The 20,496-nt window shown below is 40.5% G+C and overlaps 1 protein-coding gene across 3 annotated transcripts in view; it reads right to left on the bottom strand.

Moving 5' to 3' along the window:
- The window catches only part of rbfox3a (RNA binding fox-1 homolog 3a), a 477,512-nt gene that overhangs the window by 7,080 nt on the left and 449,936 nt on the right, over positions 1 to 20,496 (bottom strand). Inside the window, exons 10-13 of one of the 3 annotated variants that reach the window (XM_072242701.1) lie at positions 20,394 to 20,458; positions 3,204 to 3,282; positions 2,597 to 2,674; positions 1,847 to 1,919 (exon numbers count right to left, since the gene is read on the bottom strand). In XM_072242701.1, coding sequence (XP_072098802.1) covers positions 1,847 to 1,919; positions 2,597 to 2,674; positions 3,204 to 3,282; positions 20,394 to 20,458 — 295 coding nt within the window. The remainder of the gene's footprint in view (positions 1 to 1,846; positions 1,920 to 2,596; positions 2,675 to 3,203; positions 3,283 to 20,393; positions 20,459 to 20,496) is intronic. The other 2 variants (XM_072242699.1, XM_072242700.1) reach the window with 2 other exon arrangements.

The raw sequence follows: 20,496 nt of genomic DNA, 5'->3' as shown, positions 1-20,496 counted from the left end.
GAAGGGAGAAAAATCATCTTAATTAATGAAAGCTTTTAGCTAGCAGCTGCTCCGGAGATATGCAAGATTTGAAACCACACGCACGCCACCTCGGCAAATTTAAATCATTTGTCTAAACGAAGGCATTGCGCTGATGAAGCTCAAGGGAGTGGCAGCCTTTTCTTCCCTCTCTCTCTCTGCAAAACAGTTACAGAGGGCTTTGCTGCAATCACCATTCATTAATCTTAATGTTTTCCTTTTTTTTTGTTGAGGCTTTCAAAATGGAAAATTGAATTTTTTTTTCATCTGTGATGTTGGCTGCAAAGCTAGCTAAAAACCACGTGCATCGGTAAAAGTATCCACTAGATTGACTGTGAGAACTGAGATAGAGGAGGAGAGACAGAGGAAGAGACACACTTACAGAGAAAGGAAACAGCAGGAAAGAGAAGCAGCCTATATGTATATGAATTTGCCCCTGACATTAATGGTAACTGTGAAAAAAATATAAAGCCTAATCCCTAGGTCTTCATACACTGATCAGCTAAATATATCTGTATATCTCCTTATTATTTAAAAATACCTTACATTTTAATTAATTCCCTAGTTGCCTTCCCTTCCAATGTGGCCTGCTTACTGATGTACTGGGTATTAGGGGCCCTCACTTCCAGCTTAGCTCGCCTATCAATGGCACAGTTTTGGGTTGGAATTGAAAATTTTGAGTGCTTTATATTTTTGCCTTGCTGTGGTGAGCAGTCCCACTTGACTTTCAGTTGAAAGAACTCATCACTGACAAGTAGGCTGGATGGAGAGTTCACCCATTATTTTGTAAAGATATCTTCCAAAAAAATTATATCAGAATTTTTCCCATTCTAAACATAATTGCTGCAAATCTATATTATGAACATAGTACCAATGATGAGTTGCACCTAAATATGATAAGTAATGAGAAGTGAAATGAATAAGTATGCAGAAAAACATTCCAAACCAAAAGTTGCTAAATTTAGAGCAATTATATCTGTAGTTTAGGAGAAGCCATTTTGCCCACTCAAAAGTTTAGTAAATAGAACTATTTTCTGTTAGTGCTCTTGCTTCTTCTATGACATCATCAAACACTGTGTTAGGAGAGAAGTGTTGGTTAGGTCAGCTGTGAGGGATATTGCCTAGGTGGGGACAGTAAACTTTCACCTCTCACATGCACTTGTGAAACAGTAGAAATAACTGACCAGCCATAGTTTGCAGAATCAATTTAATTCATTTCTGACCTTCATGTTTCATTTGAACATGAAGCAGAACCAAGTCATGTGACAGTAATGTTAAATCCAAATAAATGCCGTAATCGCTCGCATTTGGGTTTTGAGCATTTGCATATTTCCACGTACTTGAGACCCTGAATGGTTGATCACGTGAGGTTATGTAGCTCACCTGTTCCCCTGGTAAAAGAATGAAGATTCTTCTTGGTGGCAACAACTCTAGTTTCCAAATCTACACACACAGTTTTGAATTATATCACTGGAGATCCAACCTGCCTAGATATTTGCACGCATTTCACTTCTGCAAGCGCAGCATTCTGAGATATTCAGTAGTCTACTTATTGTCCAGTATAAGCAATTGCTTGCTGCTTTATCTGGGCAGAGAGCTTGGAATTCAATGGGATTTGTGGGACTTTCCCGTAGCCTAAAGACAAAGGGCCTAATTATTCCATAAAAACGACTGAACTGTCATAGTCGCACAAAATTGAGAGTTCTTCAAATTTGACTTTGTTGGACTTAAAAGCAAAACTGATCCAAACCGGAGAAAGTTCTGATTGGATTTTGGTTTGATTTAATCCGTTTGGATTTTGGGTTCAGTTCAATGCTTTTTTCCCTACCTGGTAAGCCAACCAAGGACTGGCATTGACGGCATTCCTGGAGATATCTCTGAGATGAACCGTCCCACTCTCTCTAACGAGGAGGATGCCATGGTTGCAGGAAGTTAACATGGGGGAGGAAAGAAAATGGGGGAAAATGAGTGGGGAACAAGAGATTCTCTAATTGGACATGTTGAAATTACAAGACAAAGCAGGCAGGAGCTAAGAAACTTTCTGCTACTAATGATTAATAGAAATAATATAGAGAAGATCATTCAATGATGTCAGAGACGAGAGAGGACCAAGATTACGTTAGCTAGTCTTTTAGCAGCTAGCAGATTGTTTAATACCAGATTTCTCCCAAACTACATACTTTTTGGGTGCATCAGAATGTCTTATAATTACCTTTTTGCATCAAATCAATAGCTCATAAGAGTTTACAAAGCTATTACTATAAAAGCCTAGGCACAAATCCCCTGTTCAGGTTTAATATTTCACTTCCATTATTTTGTTGTATTCTTTTACCTATATTGAAATATGTGTGTTGTTTTGCTACATGTGTGGTCTTTTAAAGTGTGGGATACATTATCTGTCACCCCACTGCACTAGAATAGCATCTGTTGAAATGGCACCTTTGTCATGGGATATGAATAGCTTTCTCATGACATAAAAAAAATTCTTAACTGCTATCGGTATGTAAATGTTTCAACGTAATTATATTTAACATTTGAATAAATGTAACACTAGTTTATGAATCTATATTATGATTACCTGGTTGGTATAAACAAAACACACATTGGGCGTCAGTGAGGGGATGTAGTTTCTCCCAGTGCTTTCCTGTGTATATCTCTGCGGATAAACGTAGATATGTGACTTGGGCATCCTTTATGAAACAGATCTACAGATAGACAACCGCAGCCATTTTACCAGCAGAGATTTGTTTTTCCTTTTATCTGTAGGTTTGGTTCATATGTGTTTAGAGTCATGGACATCTATGGGTACACTACTATACTCTAGTAACTATTACAGAAACCAATGGCGTCTTCAGTCTAAAAGCAAAGAAGGGCTCCACAAACATGTGCTAAAGTGTGTTTCTCCTCGGTTTAAGGTTGAAGCAGTTTTAATTAAAGAGCTTGAGTTTTAGGGATGGTGTTTTACTTAAGATTAAGGCTGGATTTAAAATTTGAAGAGGTTCAGCTCTTTGTGCACAGAGGTTCTTACACTGCAATAAAAGTACAGCCTACTGTATGCACCCCTGTAAGTGTGTGCCTATGTGGGGATTTACATGCAAAGACACACGCTCACAAAGTACACGCCTGTGCTTTGTTATCAGTGCAGAATGCCAATCTTGACAGTAAGAGGGGTTATTAATGCTTACCATGGTGCCAACGCTGTACGTTGCAGCTGGTGCAATCGTGTGGTGGTACGGGTCTGCAGCTGCATAGACTCTGCCATAACTGGAAAACAAGGAGACATACTTTCAATTTAAATCCAGTTGAAGAGTCACCAATTAACTCATTTTAGGTAAGCCAAGAGTAGGACAAGGTACTCCCATTTTGATAACACTATGGTCACTTAAATATGATAACATATTCAGAGAGTCAGCCTACGACAAGGTTTTACAATCTACATACGAGCTGCTACTTTTCGAAGGTTGAAGTAAAAGTATGAGTACAATATTTCAAAGTATTTTTGTCAGGTAGAAGTAAAAGCAAAAATTCTTTAGACGCAGCAGTTAATATTTGGCATTGTACCCTAACTCTATGTACCCCGTAGTTAAAAATCACATACAGCTCAGATACATTGCTTGGCTATCTCCTCAATTGAAATCATGCAACAGTTCTGAACTAGATCTGTTCTTTTCTAAATTCAAAGTGTAGTTATTTTGTTTGTTAATTGGTTTCATATATAATTATAATATTTCTCAAGTAAGTACACCAGAGGCATGAAGAATTTTACCACAGAGCTCCAAGCACTGCTATAATACAGTAATCAAATTCAAGTGGTTAAGTATCAACTTTCTACTAGAGGGCACACCAGTGCAGAATTAGCGACTGAAGATTATTCCATGCGTGTATGGTCTGCCATTGAATGCTATCACTGGATTGTTTCTCATTGAGCTTGCTAATCTTCTGTTACTTCAACTAAAAGTAGTTGGTATATAAGCCACATTTTCAAAAAGTGCCACATCTTTCAGAAACCTGATTCTTTAAATTTTAAAAGGAGTTAAAATTTTCAAGAATCACATGCATGTGTGTGTGCGCGTGCACACACACACACACACACACACACACACACTTGGACATTTTCTCCTCAGTGGTTGCATGATCAAACTTAATAGGATTTGTCATGAGAAAAAGGTGCCCTCACATCCATCTACACCACAGGCATTTCAAGCACAAATACCTGGCTAATAATTGCTTGCACAGCAAATCCTATTTGTGTCACTATTGCATTAGGGTTTGAGTGAGTGACTGTTTCAAGGAGACTTTGAACAGTTGGACATGAGAGTTTGGTCACTTTGATGGCCTTACATTTTGTAAACTCCGGTGGAAACAATGCAAAGTCCATTTCATTTTATATCTAACCTAGTCATTGCCATAAATAATAATCCCAAACATGATCAACTCTAATTAAACCAGAAAAAACTTTTTGAGGCAGTCACAGGAAAGAAAAAAAAAACAAAGTCTTGCTTTTGCTACGATGCCATTATAAATCATTGAACTGGCCCGGCATGAATAAGACCTGAAAATGTGATGATAGAGCATAGAATCAAGCTGGCTTATTTATTTATTGAGATACGGCACAGAATAGACCCTTCCAGCCCACTGAGTTGCACCAGCCAGCAATCCTCTGATTTAATCCTAGCCCAATCATGGGACAAGTTACAATGACCAATTAACCTACCAACTGGCACATCTTTGGACTGTGGGAGGAAATCGGAGCAAATCTGCGCGCAGTCACAGGGAAAACACAGTGGCAGGAATAGAACCCGAGTCGCTGGTACTGTAAAGCATTGTGCAAGCCACTGTGCTACTGTGCTGCCCAGCATGGAGTTCAGTCCTGAGAGACACATGCTGGGTTCATGGGCTTTGTCATAGATGCTGTAATTTAACACTTGTGTGCCGATATAATATGAAGGAGATAAACTGTCCATCATTATCAAAAGCCATTTAAATGTACACGCCATATAGAAGAGGCAGATAGCTTGAAAAAGTGGGGAAATACGCGTAAAAATAAAATTTTGAAAGTGGAAGCAATATATGAAACAATTCAAGAATACATCAAGGATAACCTGGGAGCCAATTACATGTTTTACCTGGTTGCTAGGAATTTCACTGTTAAAGGAAAACCATATTGGAAAAACTACAAAGAAAATCTGAATCTGTCCATAGAAATCACATCATGAATTCAGTGCTGACGAAGCCAGACCGACATATAATCAAACAAGGAAATATTTATTTCAGTCATCCATCCAAACTTTCAGAAACACTTTGACTGCTGTAGAAATGAATGTTACTCAGAATTAAATACTAATGCTAATTTTTCCTCTCCGGTGAGCCATTCGCATTTGGTAAAATGATCAGCAGTGATGTAAAATGAAATGGGTTGAAAGAAACTTGCATTTAAATTCCTTTCTGAATATCCGAAGCTGTAGCTTTTAACCAGCTGCTGTAATATTCAAATACAGCAGCCAATTTGCTCTCAGCATGCTCCCAACAGAGCAACAATAGTGGCTAGTTACTGTGACATTAATTTACAGTTAAGCATTGCTGAGATTTATTTTGCACTCTGCTTTACACCTTAACCCTCCTCACTCGCTGTGTAGGATATAATGTATATGAGAACTCAGACATGACCAATAGACCCTGGGTGCTATTTCTTTCCCCGTCAAAATTAACCCACAAGGGTTAAGCCTTATGAGCTTTGCTGGAGACATAATATTCTAAAAGGGATGGGGAGATAAGATTTGAGGCAGACATAGTAAAGTCTCTGAAATAATCCCAGGTGTTAGTAGTGCCAGTTCCTCTTTAAGCTTTGAGTCTGATGTTCCTCTTTCCCTCAATTTTGAACTTGGACTCTGAGATTAATAGTCTAACCAGCTGTTTCTCTCAAATGTAACATGCATACATTTGAGGGAGCGATTGACCAGCAATGTACAATGTGTAAAACAGAGATTCAATAGATCTTGTTCTTATGCAACACACACACAAAATGCTGGAGGAACTCAGCAGGTCAGACAGCATCTGTGGAAATGAATAAACAGTTGATGTTTTGGGCCGACAACCTTCTTCAGGACTGAAAAGGAAGGAGGAAGCCCCCCAGAGTAAAAAGGTGGTGGGGTATAGATGCTTGCTGGAAGGTCATGGTGAAGCTAGATGACTGGGAAAAGTAAAGGGCTGGAGAAGAAGGAATTTGCTGGGAGAGGAGAGTGGACCATAGGAGAAAGAGAAGGAGGAGGGGACCTAGGGGGAAGTGGAAGGCAGATGAGAGGAGTAAATGGCTAGAGTGGGGAAAAGTGGAAGAGGGGAGGGGGACGGAATTTTTTTATTGGAAGGAGAAATCTTGTTTCTATGATCCTTTCTGTTCTGCCTACCAGGGGAATGTGGAAACAGCACCCTAAATTACTTGAGCATCTAGGTAACACACTTGTGAACTGTACTTTCAAACCTATATCAGAAATGACCAGGATTTTTTCACGTTCAGTCTTAGAAATATGCAGAATGAACTGCTGTTATCCAGACTGGTCACCTCTGGATGCCCGGACAACAAAGAGAAGCACGTCTGCCTGTGAAATCATTCCAGGGGCAGTTTGTTGGAAGTTAATTGTAAGTGTGAATCTGGAGACTACGAGACTGGGCTCCCAGTGAGAGCCCATGACCATTGAAACACACTGTCAAATGAAGAGTAACTACCTATGGGAAGCTTTGGAGAGAGACATTGGGATCTATTAAGCCAAGCGAAGAGTTTTCAGTTTCAGGAAAGCAAGGCAAGAGAAGGGATGAAAATAAATTAGATTGAAATGGAAAATAAGTGTAAATATTTATTCAAATTTGCATTGTTACTGAATCCTAATAAACGTGATGAACTGTATACAGTTTACGAACCATCATTTAATAAAACTTCTTCCCCCATTCTCTTGTCTTGGTGGTTGAATAGTTGTGTTATGAGCAGCTATGCACTGTTTAGGCCTTGTGTGTTCAGCTTTGCAGTTGCTTAAAGAGCTTAAAGAATTTATCTTTTCATTACGTTCTTGTTATGAGCTAATAAATAATTTTTAATCATACATTTGTTTCAAACCTATTTAAAAATTACAGCCTCGCCTTTAGCAAGGCTGCTCTGGTAGTTTCTCTTTTGACAGTCTCCTCTGACATATATTAATAAAATGAATGTTTGCTGGAAAGGCTCATGCCATCAGTTATAACTGAATCCCGCAGTTTCATCTTCTTTTGGCCAAAGAAAAACTTTTTAAAACTGCAAATGTATTGATCTGTGTGATTGCCAACAAACATCCAACATCTCAGATACTTCGTTAAAGTGACAGACTGCAAATGAGGTCTGTGTGCTGCAGATAACAAGGCTGCAGTGAGTAACAAAGCAGACTTAACCAGGAAAGGGAGAATTCTGAGAGAATCAAGTTGATCGTGCTGCAAATGATGTAATACCTTAAATGATATATCCGTTTAAATCTGACATCTTTCCACTAGAGGCTTTCTATGAAAGGACAAATGTCTGGGACATTTCAAAAGCCAGAAAGCATCTATCTTTGAATAAATTCACATGCTTTTCATCTGGGAGAATCCTTTAAAACTACACATACTACAAATTGACAAACTAATTCAGTGATGCAAACAGTGATTAGATCCCCTGAAGGAAGATGGCTGTCTTAAAAGGGAAAAAAAAACTGAAACATGCTAAAGAAAATGTCGAACATAGTAAACGTAATTTCCCGGTCTCTTTATATGCAGCATCTTGTCCAGAGCTGTATGGATATTCTGAAAAACAATAGACATGAAGTATTTACAGTGTTTAACAAACTGGAACTGAGATAAAATTGATTGACTACAATTTCCTGACTTACAATTTTCTTTTTCCTTTTTAAGCAGGAACATAATATTTGCTCTTTCTAGTGGTTTCAGTTTAGAAAAGTTTTGGAGAAGTATGGTAGTTATCATTGCCTTCCATACTCTGATAAATGAATGTGGGATTCATTTTTACTTCTATTAGCTGTTCAAAATATGTTCCTTCAGTAGTGACTGATTTGCTTTCCGCAGGCATTCCTTCTTTGCTGTTTTCACCTTCCACTTTTCCCTTGGGCAGTTATGTCAAATCTGAAATCTTCAGCATCATTACTGAGCTAGTTTTTACTTTTCATTCCAGATTTATTTAATTGACTGAATTTAAATTAGTGGAGTTTAGTTCCAAGTTTCTGTAAAGCAACCAGCCCAGTGACATCATCAGTTTGTTTCTGTACACTGAGCTATTTTGGCGAAGATATGGTTCAGTCATATTGGTAACGCAAAGAAACATATCAACCAAGGCCGGTGAATGGGGTTAAGGTGGATAATAAATCAGCCATGATGGAATGGTGGAGCCAACTTTATGGGCTGAATGGCCTAATTGTATTCCTATGTCTTATGGTCATTCTGGGACCCTGATTTGTGAAAAAAGATCATTTCTTCAGCTGGGACATTGGCATTGCAGTTCTGTTCACTGTTATAATGGTAAATCACTGAGGGTCAAAAAAATGGCCTTGGAACTATACTGGGTCTTCTCCAAAACAATTTTCAATAGGATGACAATTGTCAGTTCTTTGACCAAGTGGAGTGAAACACTCTACATCAGTATCATATCATAAACTCACATGTATCATAATGAAAATCAACCTAAAAAGGGAAATATGTACATGATGCAAAAAGAAGACTCTGACTATTGTCAGTTATGATTTTTTTTTCAAACCAGGACAAACTCCACCCAGTGTTTAATCCAATTTATTTAGCAAATCTTGAAAGTTAATGAGGTGTCCAAAAATACAGATACAGTACTGTGCAAATATCTTAGGCACACACACACGCCTAAGACTTTTACACAGTACTGTAATTGTATAGAGGAGAGTGGGTTTGTAAATCCGGTGGGAGCAAAGAATTTTGAGAATGGCGAGGGTAAAGCATTGCAGGAAGGATGTGGGACAGGGGGCATAGAAGGAGTGCCACGGGTGGGAGTGGTGTCTCAGCCCTATGGCAAGGACTTTTGATTCCATACAACTGGTTTATTGATCTTTACAGAATGTCTCTCTGGTGCTTCCCAATCCATCCCCTCTCCCTTCCCCTTTCCCAACTATGATTCTTTTCTCCCTGTCCCCTTCTCACTCTCAGTCCACAATAGTGAAGCATATCAGAATCAGATTTAACATCACTCACACACATCATGAAAGTTGTTTTTTTGTGGCAGAAGTATAATGCAATACATAAAATTATTATAGTACTCTGCAAAAGTCTTAGGCGCCCTAGCTATATATACGTGCATATGCCGAGACAAACGTTGGTGCATTTTATAAAGAATTTATGGAAATTCTTGATATGCCATAACCAACAAGACAGGACCAGAGATGGAAAATTGAATTGAGCTGGATACCTATGTTCATTCAGCATGAACAGTGAAGTGAAAGGCTTCCTCCCATTGAGTCCTATGCACCTGGCCATTTAAAGCTGTGTGTTTTATATAGGAGTATGGACAAAGGCACTGTATTAGTCATCCCCACAGCTTCCACAGTCTACTTGAGCAGGTCCCATTTTCCTGCATTTGGTCCATAGCTTTACCTATATGATAAAGAGTCCATAACAACAGTCACATTGGAAGATTATAACCTCAGCTTTAATAATTCCATTGTCACATGTCAGCTAAAACACTTAAATAGTCCAGAAATTTCCTGTCATCCTTCACCAAGAACTGGCATTGCTGTTTTCTCCAGTAAGTCTGAACCTATGAAGCAATTGAAATTGAAGATTCACCTAAGTTTCATAAAGTGAGCTGAAGAATTAGGTTTGAAAATATTTTTTTAAACACACCCACTCCACCCACTTCTCCTGCTGGAACATTCAAATCCCAAGCAACGATGTAGGAGAAAAGATTTCTCTAGGGATCAGCATTAGCTTTTGATTCCACACTGATTTAAAATGAAGCTTCACTTGCAATGTTCTCATTTGTAGTTTGGTGTCTGCTTATGGCACATAAAATGTTGCACAGAGGTAAAGTTTGCTACTTACATTAAGGGATGCAGAGGCATCAAGGTAAGGAAAGGTTTGGCCACCAAAGAAGGAACTTTTCAATCAAATAAGACCATAAGATATCAGAGCAGAATTAGGCTCTCTTAGCCCCAGTCTCCTGCCTTTTTCCCATCTCCCTTCATACCCTTGCATAGTGATCACTCACTGCCAAAAAACTTGTGCTTGGTCATTCCACTGTTGATAAAGTCTGGCAAAATCACTGGTTTGATCTTTATGATCCTGCTGCCCCCAGGGCATATAGAAAACATAGAAACATAGAAAATAGGTGGAGTAGGCCATTCGGCCCTTCGAGCCTGTACCGCCATTCAGTATGATCATGGCTGATCACCCAACTCAGAACCCTGTACCTGCCTTCTCTCCATACCCCCTGATCCCTTTAGCCACAAGGGCCATATCTAACTCCCTCTTAAATATAGCCAATGAACTGGCCTCAACTGTTTCTTGTGGCAGAGAATTCCACAGATTCACCACTCTCTGTGTGAAGAAGTTTTTCCTAATCTCGGTCCTAAAAGGCTTCCCCTTTATCCTCAAACTGTGACCCCTCATTCTGGACTTCCCCAACATCGGGAACAATCTTCCTGCATCTAGCCTGTCCAATCCCTTTAGGATTTTATACGCTTCAATTAGATCCCCCCTCAATCTTCTAAATTCCAACGAGTATAAGCCCAGTCGATTCAGTCTTTCATCATATGAAAGTCCTGCCATCTCAGGAATCAATCTGGTGAACCTCATAGACAGAGATGTCGGGGACAGAACTCTTTCCACTGGCCTTCCAACATGGCACACTTTCACTGATGATGCACAGCAAAGAAGGCATGGGCAAGTAGTTCTTGATGGCCTTGAAACCACAACAGAAGGGCAACATTTTCTAATACTCAATTGGTGGATCAGTTTTCATTGGCCTAATCCTCAGTCTTTCTCTTAACCGTAAAGGTATGAAGCAAGCTATCAGAAAACAAATATGGGAAGTATAACACAGAAACAGATCAGGAAAATCAAAAAAAAGCTGTAAATCTGAAATAGAAAATGTTGGAAACACTCAGCACATTTGGCAGCATGGTTTTCTATTGTTTGCTCTTTCTTAATTTTGAGAAAGGTCTTTAATTTGTTTCACTTTCTACAGATGCTACCTGACCTGCTGAGTGCTTCCAGCAGTGTTTTTATTGCAGAAGGTGTCTATTTGACCAGTGTTAATGTTTATTCTTTGCGATAATCTTGATCTATCCTGTTTCATTTAATCCTACCAGCAAAACCCTTTCATCCTCTATATTCCCCATTTTTCTTTTTACCTTACTTTATTATAAAAGCATCTGTAGCTCCTAGAATGAGGCTGGTCTTCCTGCTTTTATTTTGATCTCCAAACTACATTTGTTCTTTGAACAGAAACCAGGATAAGAAAGAATGGACAGAACCCAAGCCCATCCACAAGCTTTGGACCTGATGCCCCAGACAAAAGAATTTCACAGCACAATTCACATTACCAACAGATATCAAGCATATGGCTGACAAGAGAAATTAGGGATAGTATCAATTCCAAAGAAGAAGCATACAAATTAGCCAGAAAAAGTGGCTCACCTGAGGACTGGGAGAAATTCAGAGTTCAGCAGAGGAGGACAAAGGGCTTAATTAGGAAGGGGAAAAAAGATTATGAGAGAAAACTGGCAGGGAACATAAAAACTGACTGTAAAAGCTTTTATAGATATGTAAAAAGGAAAAGACTGGTAAAGACAAATGTAGGTCCCCTACAGACAGAAACAGGTGAATTGATTATGGGGAGCAAGGACATGGCAGACCAATTGAATAATTACTTTGGTTCTGTCTTCACTAAGGAGGACATAAATAATCTTCCAGAAATAGTAGGGGACAGAGGGTCCAGTGAGATGGAGGAACTGAGCGAAATACATGTTAGTAGGGAAGTGGTGTTGGGTAAATTGAAGGGATTAAAGGCAGATAAATCCCCAGGGCCAGATGGTCTGCATCCCAGAGTGCTTAAGGAAGTAGCCCAAGAAATAGTGGATGCATTAGTGATAATTTTTCAAAACTCGTTAGATTCTGGACTAGTTCCTGAGGATTGGAGGGTGGCTAATGTAACCCCACTTTTTAAAAAAGGAGGGAGAGAGAAACCGGGGAATTATAGACTGGTTAGCCTAACGTCGGTGGTGGGGAAACTGCTGGAGTCAGTTATCAAAGATGTGATAACAGCACATTTAGAAAGCGGTGAAATGATCGGACAAAGTCAGCATGGATTTGTGAAAGGAAAATCATGTCTGACAAATCTCATAGAATTTTTTGAGGATGTAACTAGTAAAGTGGATAGGGGAGAACCAGTGGATGTGGTATATTTGGATTTTCAAAAGGCTTTTGACAAGGTCCCACACAGGAGATTAGTGTGCAAACTTAAAGCACACGGTATTGGGGGTAAGGTATTGGTGTGGGTGGAGAATTGGTTAGCAGACAGGAAGCAAAGAGTGGGAATAAACGGGACCTTTTCAGAATGGCAGGCAGTGACTAGTGGGGTACCGCAAGGCTCAGTGCTGGGACCCCAGCTGTTTACAATATATATTAATGACTTGGATGAGGGAATTAAATGCAGCATCTCCAAGTTTGCGGATGACACGAAGTTGGGCGGCAGTGTTAGCTGTGAGGAGGATGCTAAGAGGATGCAGGGTGACTTGGATAGGTTGGGTGAGTGGGCAAATTCATGGCAGATGCAATTTAATGTGGACAAATGTGAAGTTATCCACTTTGGTGGCAAAAATAGGAAAACAGATTATTATCTGAATGGTGGCCGATTAGGAAAAGGGGAGGTACAACGAGACCTGGGTGTCATTATACACCAGTCATTGAAAGTGGGCATGCAGGTACAGCAGGCGGTGAAAAAGGCGAGTGGTATGCTGGCATTTATAGCGAGAGGATTCGAGTACAGGAGCAGGGAGGTACTACTGCAGTTGTACAAGGCCTTGGTGAGACCACACCTGGAGTATTGTGTGCAGTTTTGGTCCCCTAATCTGAGGAAAGACATCCTTGCCATAGAGGGAGTACAAAGAAGGTTCACCAGATTGATTCCTGGGATGGCAGGACTTTCATATGAAGAAAGACTTTATGAACTGGGCTTGTACTCGTTGGAATTTAGAAGATTGAGGGGGGATCTGATTGAAACGTATAAAATCCTAAAGGGATTGGACAGGCTAGATGCAGGAAGATTGTTCCTGATGTTGGGGAAGTCTAGAACGAGGGGTCACAGTTTGAGGATAAAGGGGAAGCCTTTTAGGACCGAGATTAGGAAAAACTTCTTCACACAGAGAGTGGTGAATCTGTGGAATTCTCTGCCACAGGAAACAGTTGAGGCCAGTTCATTGGCTATATTTAAGAGGGAGTTAGATATGGCCCTTGTGGCTACGGGGATCAGGGGGTATGGAGGGAAGGCTGGTGCAGGGTTCTGAGTTGGATGATCAGCCATGATCATAATAAATGGCGGTGCAGGCTCAAAGGGCCGAATGGCCTACTCCTGCACCTATTTTCTATGTTTCTATAATATTTAAAGCTGGATAACTGACAACCATGCAGTTTTGTAAATAAGGTGGACTTTAAATATGAACACTGGATAAAACCAGGGATGCCCATCCCTTGTGGTCAGAGTAATTTAAAAGATATTCAGCTTTTTGGCAGTTGGTAGCTGACTTGCAATTGAATATCTCACACTTGGGATTTACACAATGCTGACAGTTCTACTCTGGAGATCTAGTGAGATTGTCGGTCAGTATCTCAGCACTATCACCATCGAATCTTTCAGTTAGCAGCTCTCCAGCTCACCCTTCCACCTGTACGATTGGTTTGTACTTTGCTACATCAGCCTAAGCAACAGCCAACTGTTAGTCAACCTTTTGAAATCTACAAAATAGTGTGAAACCCTGGAAATTCAAATAGGCCTCTGCCCTACTTTAGGCTTGTTGCTAATGAAGTTGAAGGAAATTTTATTCGTTTAGGAACTTAAATTTTGATGCAGGTGTAGAAATGCATTCCCAATCAGTACAACTAAATGTGTTCCATAACTGTATCAGTTAGATCTCTGAGGACCTAACCCGGTCCCAACATATCGATGCAGTTATAAAGAATGCAAGACAGTGGCTAAACTTCATTAGGAGTTTGAAGAGATTTGGTATGTCAACAAATACACTAAAAACTTCTATAGATGTAGTGTGGAGAGCATTCTGACAGGCTGCATCACTGTCTGGTATGGGGCGGCGGGGGGGTGGGGGCGGGGTGTGCTACTGCACAGGACCGAAAGAAGCTGCAGAGGGTTGTAAATTTAGTCGGCTCCTAGCCTACAAAGAACCCAGGACATCTTCAAGGAGGGGTGTCTCAGAAAGGCAGCGTCCATTATTAAGGACCTCCAGCACCCAGGACATGCCCTTTTCTCACTGTTACCATCAGGTAGGAGGTACAGAAGCCTAAAGCCACACACTCAGCGATTCAGAAACAGCTTCATCCCCTCTGCCATCCAATTCTTAAATCGACATTGAACCCATGAACACTACCCCACTTTTTTAGAATATATTATTTCTGTTTTTTTGCATGATTTTTAATCTATTCAATATACAAATACTGTAATTGATTTATTTATTACTATTAATGTTTTCTTCTATATTATGTATTGCATTGAACTGATGCTGATGTTAACAAATTTCACGACACATGCCGATGACAATAAACCTAATTGTCATTCTGATTCTGAGTTTGTGAATAACAGTGTGAATTTCATTGGTAGAAAATTATGCGCCAAAGTGCCTATAGTGCATATAGTTTTTAACTGGTGGTGAAGATTCTTGATTTTTTTTCCATATTTTGTTTCCAGTGCGTAAACGAGAAAGAATCTGCGAGGAAAATGGACTCCCCAAAAGAGGCAAACTGGGAGAAAATACATATTTTAAATTCATTTGATTGGATCTGAATGTCACCCACAAGGCCAGTATTTATTATTCTTCCATGTTTTCCCTTAAGAAGCTGGTGATGAGCTACCTCACTGAACTGGTGCAATATTTGCATTGAAGGACCCCACTGAATTGTTAGATAGAGAGTATCAGGATCTCGTGCCAGTGATGGTGAAGGCACACTAGTGTAATTCTATGTCACTGTGACCTGATGACAGAGCTGCAAGTGTTCCCAAGTTCCGCAGCTTTGTCTGTCTTGGTGCTGGAGAAAGAGTGTGAGTAATTGAAGTGTATACTATGGATAATGCACAATGCACTGTGCTGGAAGCTGATGTTCCAACCAGCACATTGGAAGAGATGTGCTGGTGGCACGTGAGCTTCTCTTCTAAAGGGATGTGTCTGTTTCTGGATGGTTCAAGAGTCTTGGCTGGTTTTTTTGGAGTTGTGCTCATCCAACCAAATGGAAAGTTTTCGATCACACGCCTGACTTGCTCTGTATATTATTGAAAGGCTTTGAAGTCTTACAACAGGCTGCAGGATACCCAACTTCTTACCTACTCCTGTGGTTACAGTTTTTGTGTGAAAAATCCTGAATCTGATGATGGGTCTTTTAGCCCCAGTAACGCCATAGATCGTCAAGGGTGGGCAGTTAGTCTCCCTCTTGCTGGAGAAGGCTATTATCTGATACTTACGTGGTGTGAATGTTACTTGCCATCACCACTTAACTGAATGCAGACAAGTTCCTGTTGCAAACCTCCATGGACTCAGGCTACGTCCACACTAAACCGGATAATTTTGAAAACGCTAGTTTCGCGTAAAAACAATAGGCGTCCACACCAGGCGTTTTTCAAAATATCTCCGTCCCCATTAGAACGGATACTTGGGCGAACCTCCTCCTACTGAGCATGCACAGGACACACAGAAAACAAGCAAGGAGGAAACGGTATACTAGGTGCGCATTTGTCCAGTTACAGACTAGAAAAACTTAAAAGAAAATTTCCAAACAAAAGACCTGGTGCGTGTTCGTCCAGAAACATTTCCTACAGCCATAGTCTCTTCACCGATGAAAGGGACGACAGCTACAACTACATGCAATAAGGCTTGTTACTGGGCAAAAGTGAAATTTGCTGTTACCTTATTTGTTTGTCTTTACTTTTGCCATGTCTTTGTGTATTATTTTGCTGTATTTAACATGTGCAATAAAACGAGTTACTGGGCAAAAGTGACAATTGTATCTATTGAACGTTTGCACAAGCAATACATTAATAATGTTATACGAGCGTGGCAGTGGACAAACCCAAGTGCAGAACACGGGCGTGGAATCGGTTTCCAGGAGAGCCTTTACCCGAAGTCTTGGGTTTGGAGAGAATCCAGGAGCGATGCCAGACTGAGAACTAACAGTCCTAGGAACCATGAAACGAGGTTACTCACACCGGAGTCGACCAACGAACTGGCAGCTCCTTGTTGTGATCACAGGGTCTGTATCCTGCATTTTCTGATGGAAAGCAGGTGTGTGTAGTTAGTGGAACCTGGGAATGATTGGAAATTAAATGAGGGGATTGTGGCCCAATTCCTGAGGTAAATAGTAAGGTGGGGGATTGCCAGAAAGGACCATGACAAATAAAGCGCCTTGTTAAATATATAAAACATGTCTGCATCAGTGTTATCTTGTATTTCCATACAATGTTACATTAGGTTGTTACACATCTATTGTCAGATATTGTTGTTGTGGTGTTGGAGGTTGTGTTCAAGAAAACAATGAAATGCCGCGCTGCCACCATTTGTTTTGGCACGTCATGACAGTGGTTTTAAAAATAGCCGGTTACTCTGTACACACTACAACGGCTAAACAGCATTTTCAGATTTAAACACTCTGGAGAGTGTTGCAGAAAAGCTCCGTTTTCGGGGAAGGAAAACGTCGTTTCAGTGTGGACGGAGGGTCAAAACGAAGAGAAAGAGCTTTGGTTACGGATTTATCCGGTCTAGTGTGAACGTAGCCTTAATTTCTTGCTGATGCAAATAGATCTTTGGGCAATTATCACTGAAAGCCCCACAACTTATGATGGAAATGGTGTCTAGAACACGACCCTGAGGGACTTACACATTCACCTCCCCCTGTGCGAGGTGTGACTTCAGCCTTTGCAGCATTTTCACCTTAATGCTCACTGACCACAGTTAGTCAGTCAAAAAGATGCCTTAATGCTATAGGTACTCAATCTCCTGTCACCTTGAGAGTTCAGCTGTTTAGAACACATTTAGAATATGTCTGCGACAAAGTCTGGAGTCAAAACATGGTCCTGATAAAATCCAAACTCAGCCAATTATTGGTGAGTATGGACAGTTTGGCAGCATTGCTGACAACATCTTCCACCACCTTGATAATCATTGTGAATAAATTCATTGATAATTTGCTAGATTTTATTTGCCCTGCCTTTAATGGACATGAGCAATTTTCCACATTGTTGGTAGATAACAGTGTTGTAACTACACCGGAGAGAGAAGCACAGCTAGCACTTGAGAATGTCTTCAGAACTAATAATGGAACATTGTCTTATCCTACAACCTTCACTGTATCTAGTGCTGTGTTCCATTTCTTGATGTAACATAACTGAACTGACTGAAAACTTTCGGGACTTGGGAAGCTGAGAAGGAACATTTGGATGAAGATGGAGGTGAATTCTTCAGACTGGTTTTTGACTCAGACAAGCTGGGCCCTGCCATCATTGAAATGGAGATGTTCTTGGAGCTTCCTCCTCCTATGCAAGGCTTCATTGTCCAGAACCATTCAAGACCAGGTCTTTTATCTGGAGGCTCAGTTCTTTTTACTGCATGCTGCTCTTGCTGGATCACTTTACCGGGGTGAGACATCATTTTCAGGTATGCCTGAAATCGAATCAGGTTTGGTATCCTCGCTTGATAGTACTGGAAGTGAGAGGAATACGCCAGACCAGGAGGTTACAGATTGTGATAGAATACAAGACAGGTGTTCTGGTTCGGGCATGAGGGAGATGGTGAAGGTCACTGTGTTCCTCCAGCTCCCATCTTCTCCATCTATAGAGATCTTCACCACAGCGTTCAAGTGTCGGTACTTTGGAATACCTCCTTACATCTTAATATGAAAATGGTCCAGATTCTTTTAGAAAAGACAGGTCTCTTTACCTTTGAAAATCAAGCCCTGAAATGTATCAGTGACATTAGTGTGGCACATAGAGTCATAGAACACTACAGCGTAGAAACAGACCCTTTGCCCTATCTAGTCTATGCAGAATGATTAATCTGTCTTGTCCTATCAACCTGCACTTAGCTCATAGCCCACCATACCCCTCCTACCCACGCTATCCAATTTTCTCTTAAATGTTGAAATTGAGCCCACGTGCACCAATTGCGCAGGCAGCTTATTCTACGCTCTCGCTAGCCCCTGAGTGAAGAAGTTCTCCCTTCCTACTGGTGTCTCAGTCTAAAACATATAGTTGGAATATTTGTTAACGTAGCTCACTTGGCAAAGTGTAAATCAAAGCTGCAGGATCAGACTCAAACACACTGTGGAGTGAATCACGAGGCACTAAACCTTCTCAGGATTGAGATGACCATGATGCTCTGCTTAGGTTCTAATCCAGCTGCTTATGACAAATACACGCTGTTGTGGGAGGCCTCTGCTACCCGCCACACGTACTGGGAAACCATGGGCTAACTGCCACTACTTGTAGCGCATTAAAATTCACAGCTGGAATATTGCAAACAATAGCACCTACTTATCAGTGGTCAGTGCTACAGACTGCTTATGGGATGCCTCCATTCATATAACCTACAAGCAATACCTTTTTGATCTGCTCCAGCCTACAGTTCCTCATCTATCTGACACTAATTTTAATGGCCATAATGATTTCAGTATCATTCCCATACTCACAGCACGATACTTTTTCAGCAGAGATTGAAATATCAAACTTTTGCCTATCTCTATATTGTGATCCAATTATGAGGCCCTGAAGCATACACAGAAATTTACAATTGTTAGATTTTGGAGGGGCTCATATGGGTGCCCTCAACTCTTCAAGGCACTCAGTAACATTGTGTCTCTATCTTGGATGATTATTGAGAGATTTGTGCTTGCCCAACCACCCTTGAATATATCCCTATATGAACTCATAAAATAGCTTATTCAGAGCAGCACAGTAGAGTAGTGGTTAGCACAACACTTTGCAGTACAGGAGACCCGGGTCCAATTCCTACTGCTGCCTATAAGTTATCCCGTGACTGCGCGGGTTTCCTCCAGGTTCTCTGGTTTCCTCCCAGAGTCCGAAGCTGTACCGGTTGGCGAGTTAATTGGCCATTGTAAATTGTGCCGTGATTGGGCTCGGATTAAATAAGGTGATTGCTGGGTGACGTGGCTCGAAGAGCTGAAAAGACCTATTCCATACTATATCCCAATAAATAAATAAATAATAATTTTGCTCAATTCTGTTCTTATTTATAAGGAAATATATATTTTCATTAGATACAGTTCAGAGAGGGTGGACTAGAGTGGAATAGTCTGATGAGGAACAGGTGCATAGCAGGGTCTATATTCATTGGAGATTAGAAGAATGACATGTCCAGTTCTTAGAGGGCTTAACACGTTAACTGCAGGGAAGATGCTTCCTCTTGTGGGAGAGTCGAAGATAAGTGGGCAGAGTCTCAGAATAAGGAGGAGCCTAGAACTGAGATGAATTTTTCTCTCTAGTGGGTTTGAATTCCTTGCTGCAGAAAACCTCCAGTGGCTAAATCATGAAATATCTTCCTGGCTAAAGGAGGTTTTCAATCAATAAAGGAATCAAGAATTATTGGGAGGGAGCAGGAAAGTGGACTTGAGGAAAGTAAGACTAGTCATGATGTTATTGAATGTTGATGCAGACTCAAGGGGTCAAATGTCTACTTTTGTTCCGACTTCTTATGATCATACAATCAACTTGATAATAAATTTAAATCTTAACCCACAATGAGGAATGAATGGGTCAGTGGTTCCTAGTTTAAATAAATCCATTGTTACCTTAACATCATACAATAAACCTTAATTTGTTTACAATCATGCTTATATACACCAATATATAACCAACATTACTTTTGAACATGACTTTTTCCTGAGATTTTAAGGTGTGCAGAATCCAGGAAATTAAAATGCATTTAATAAACATTTGGCAAATAAAATAAAAACCAGGCCAGTAATAATATTGTAAACTTCACGGTAGGCAGGACTCAATGTTGTCATGGAGGCTTTGAGACCAATGTAAGAGGTGAATGAAGAGACAATTTCCACAACAAGAAGAAATGAGCCGAAAAGTTAAGCAGAGAGTCTGCTTTAGCTGGTCATACCTGTCACTGTACGCTGCGGCCGCAGCTGCTGCGGGCTGGGCATATCTGTATGCTGCGTAGCCTCCCTGCAACAGAAAGAAGAGCTCCGTCACATTCTATGTGT

Source organism: Mobula birostris, chromosome 24 (genome assembly GCF_030028105.1).
Source record: "Mobula birostris isolate sMobBir1 chromosome 24, sMobBir1.hap1, whole genome shotgun sequence".
Taxonomy (NCBI): Eukaryota; Metazoa; Chordata; class Chondrichthyes; order Myliobatiformes; family Myliobatidae; genus Mobula; species Mobula birostris.
The sequence above is the reverse complement of the archived record's forward strand: the minus strand, read 5'-3'. Positions and strand labels throughout refer to the sequence as shown.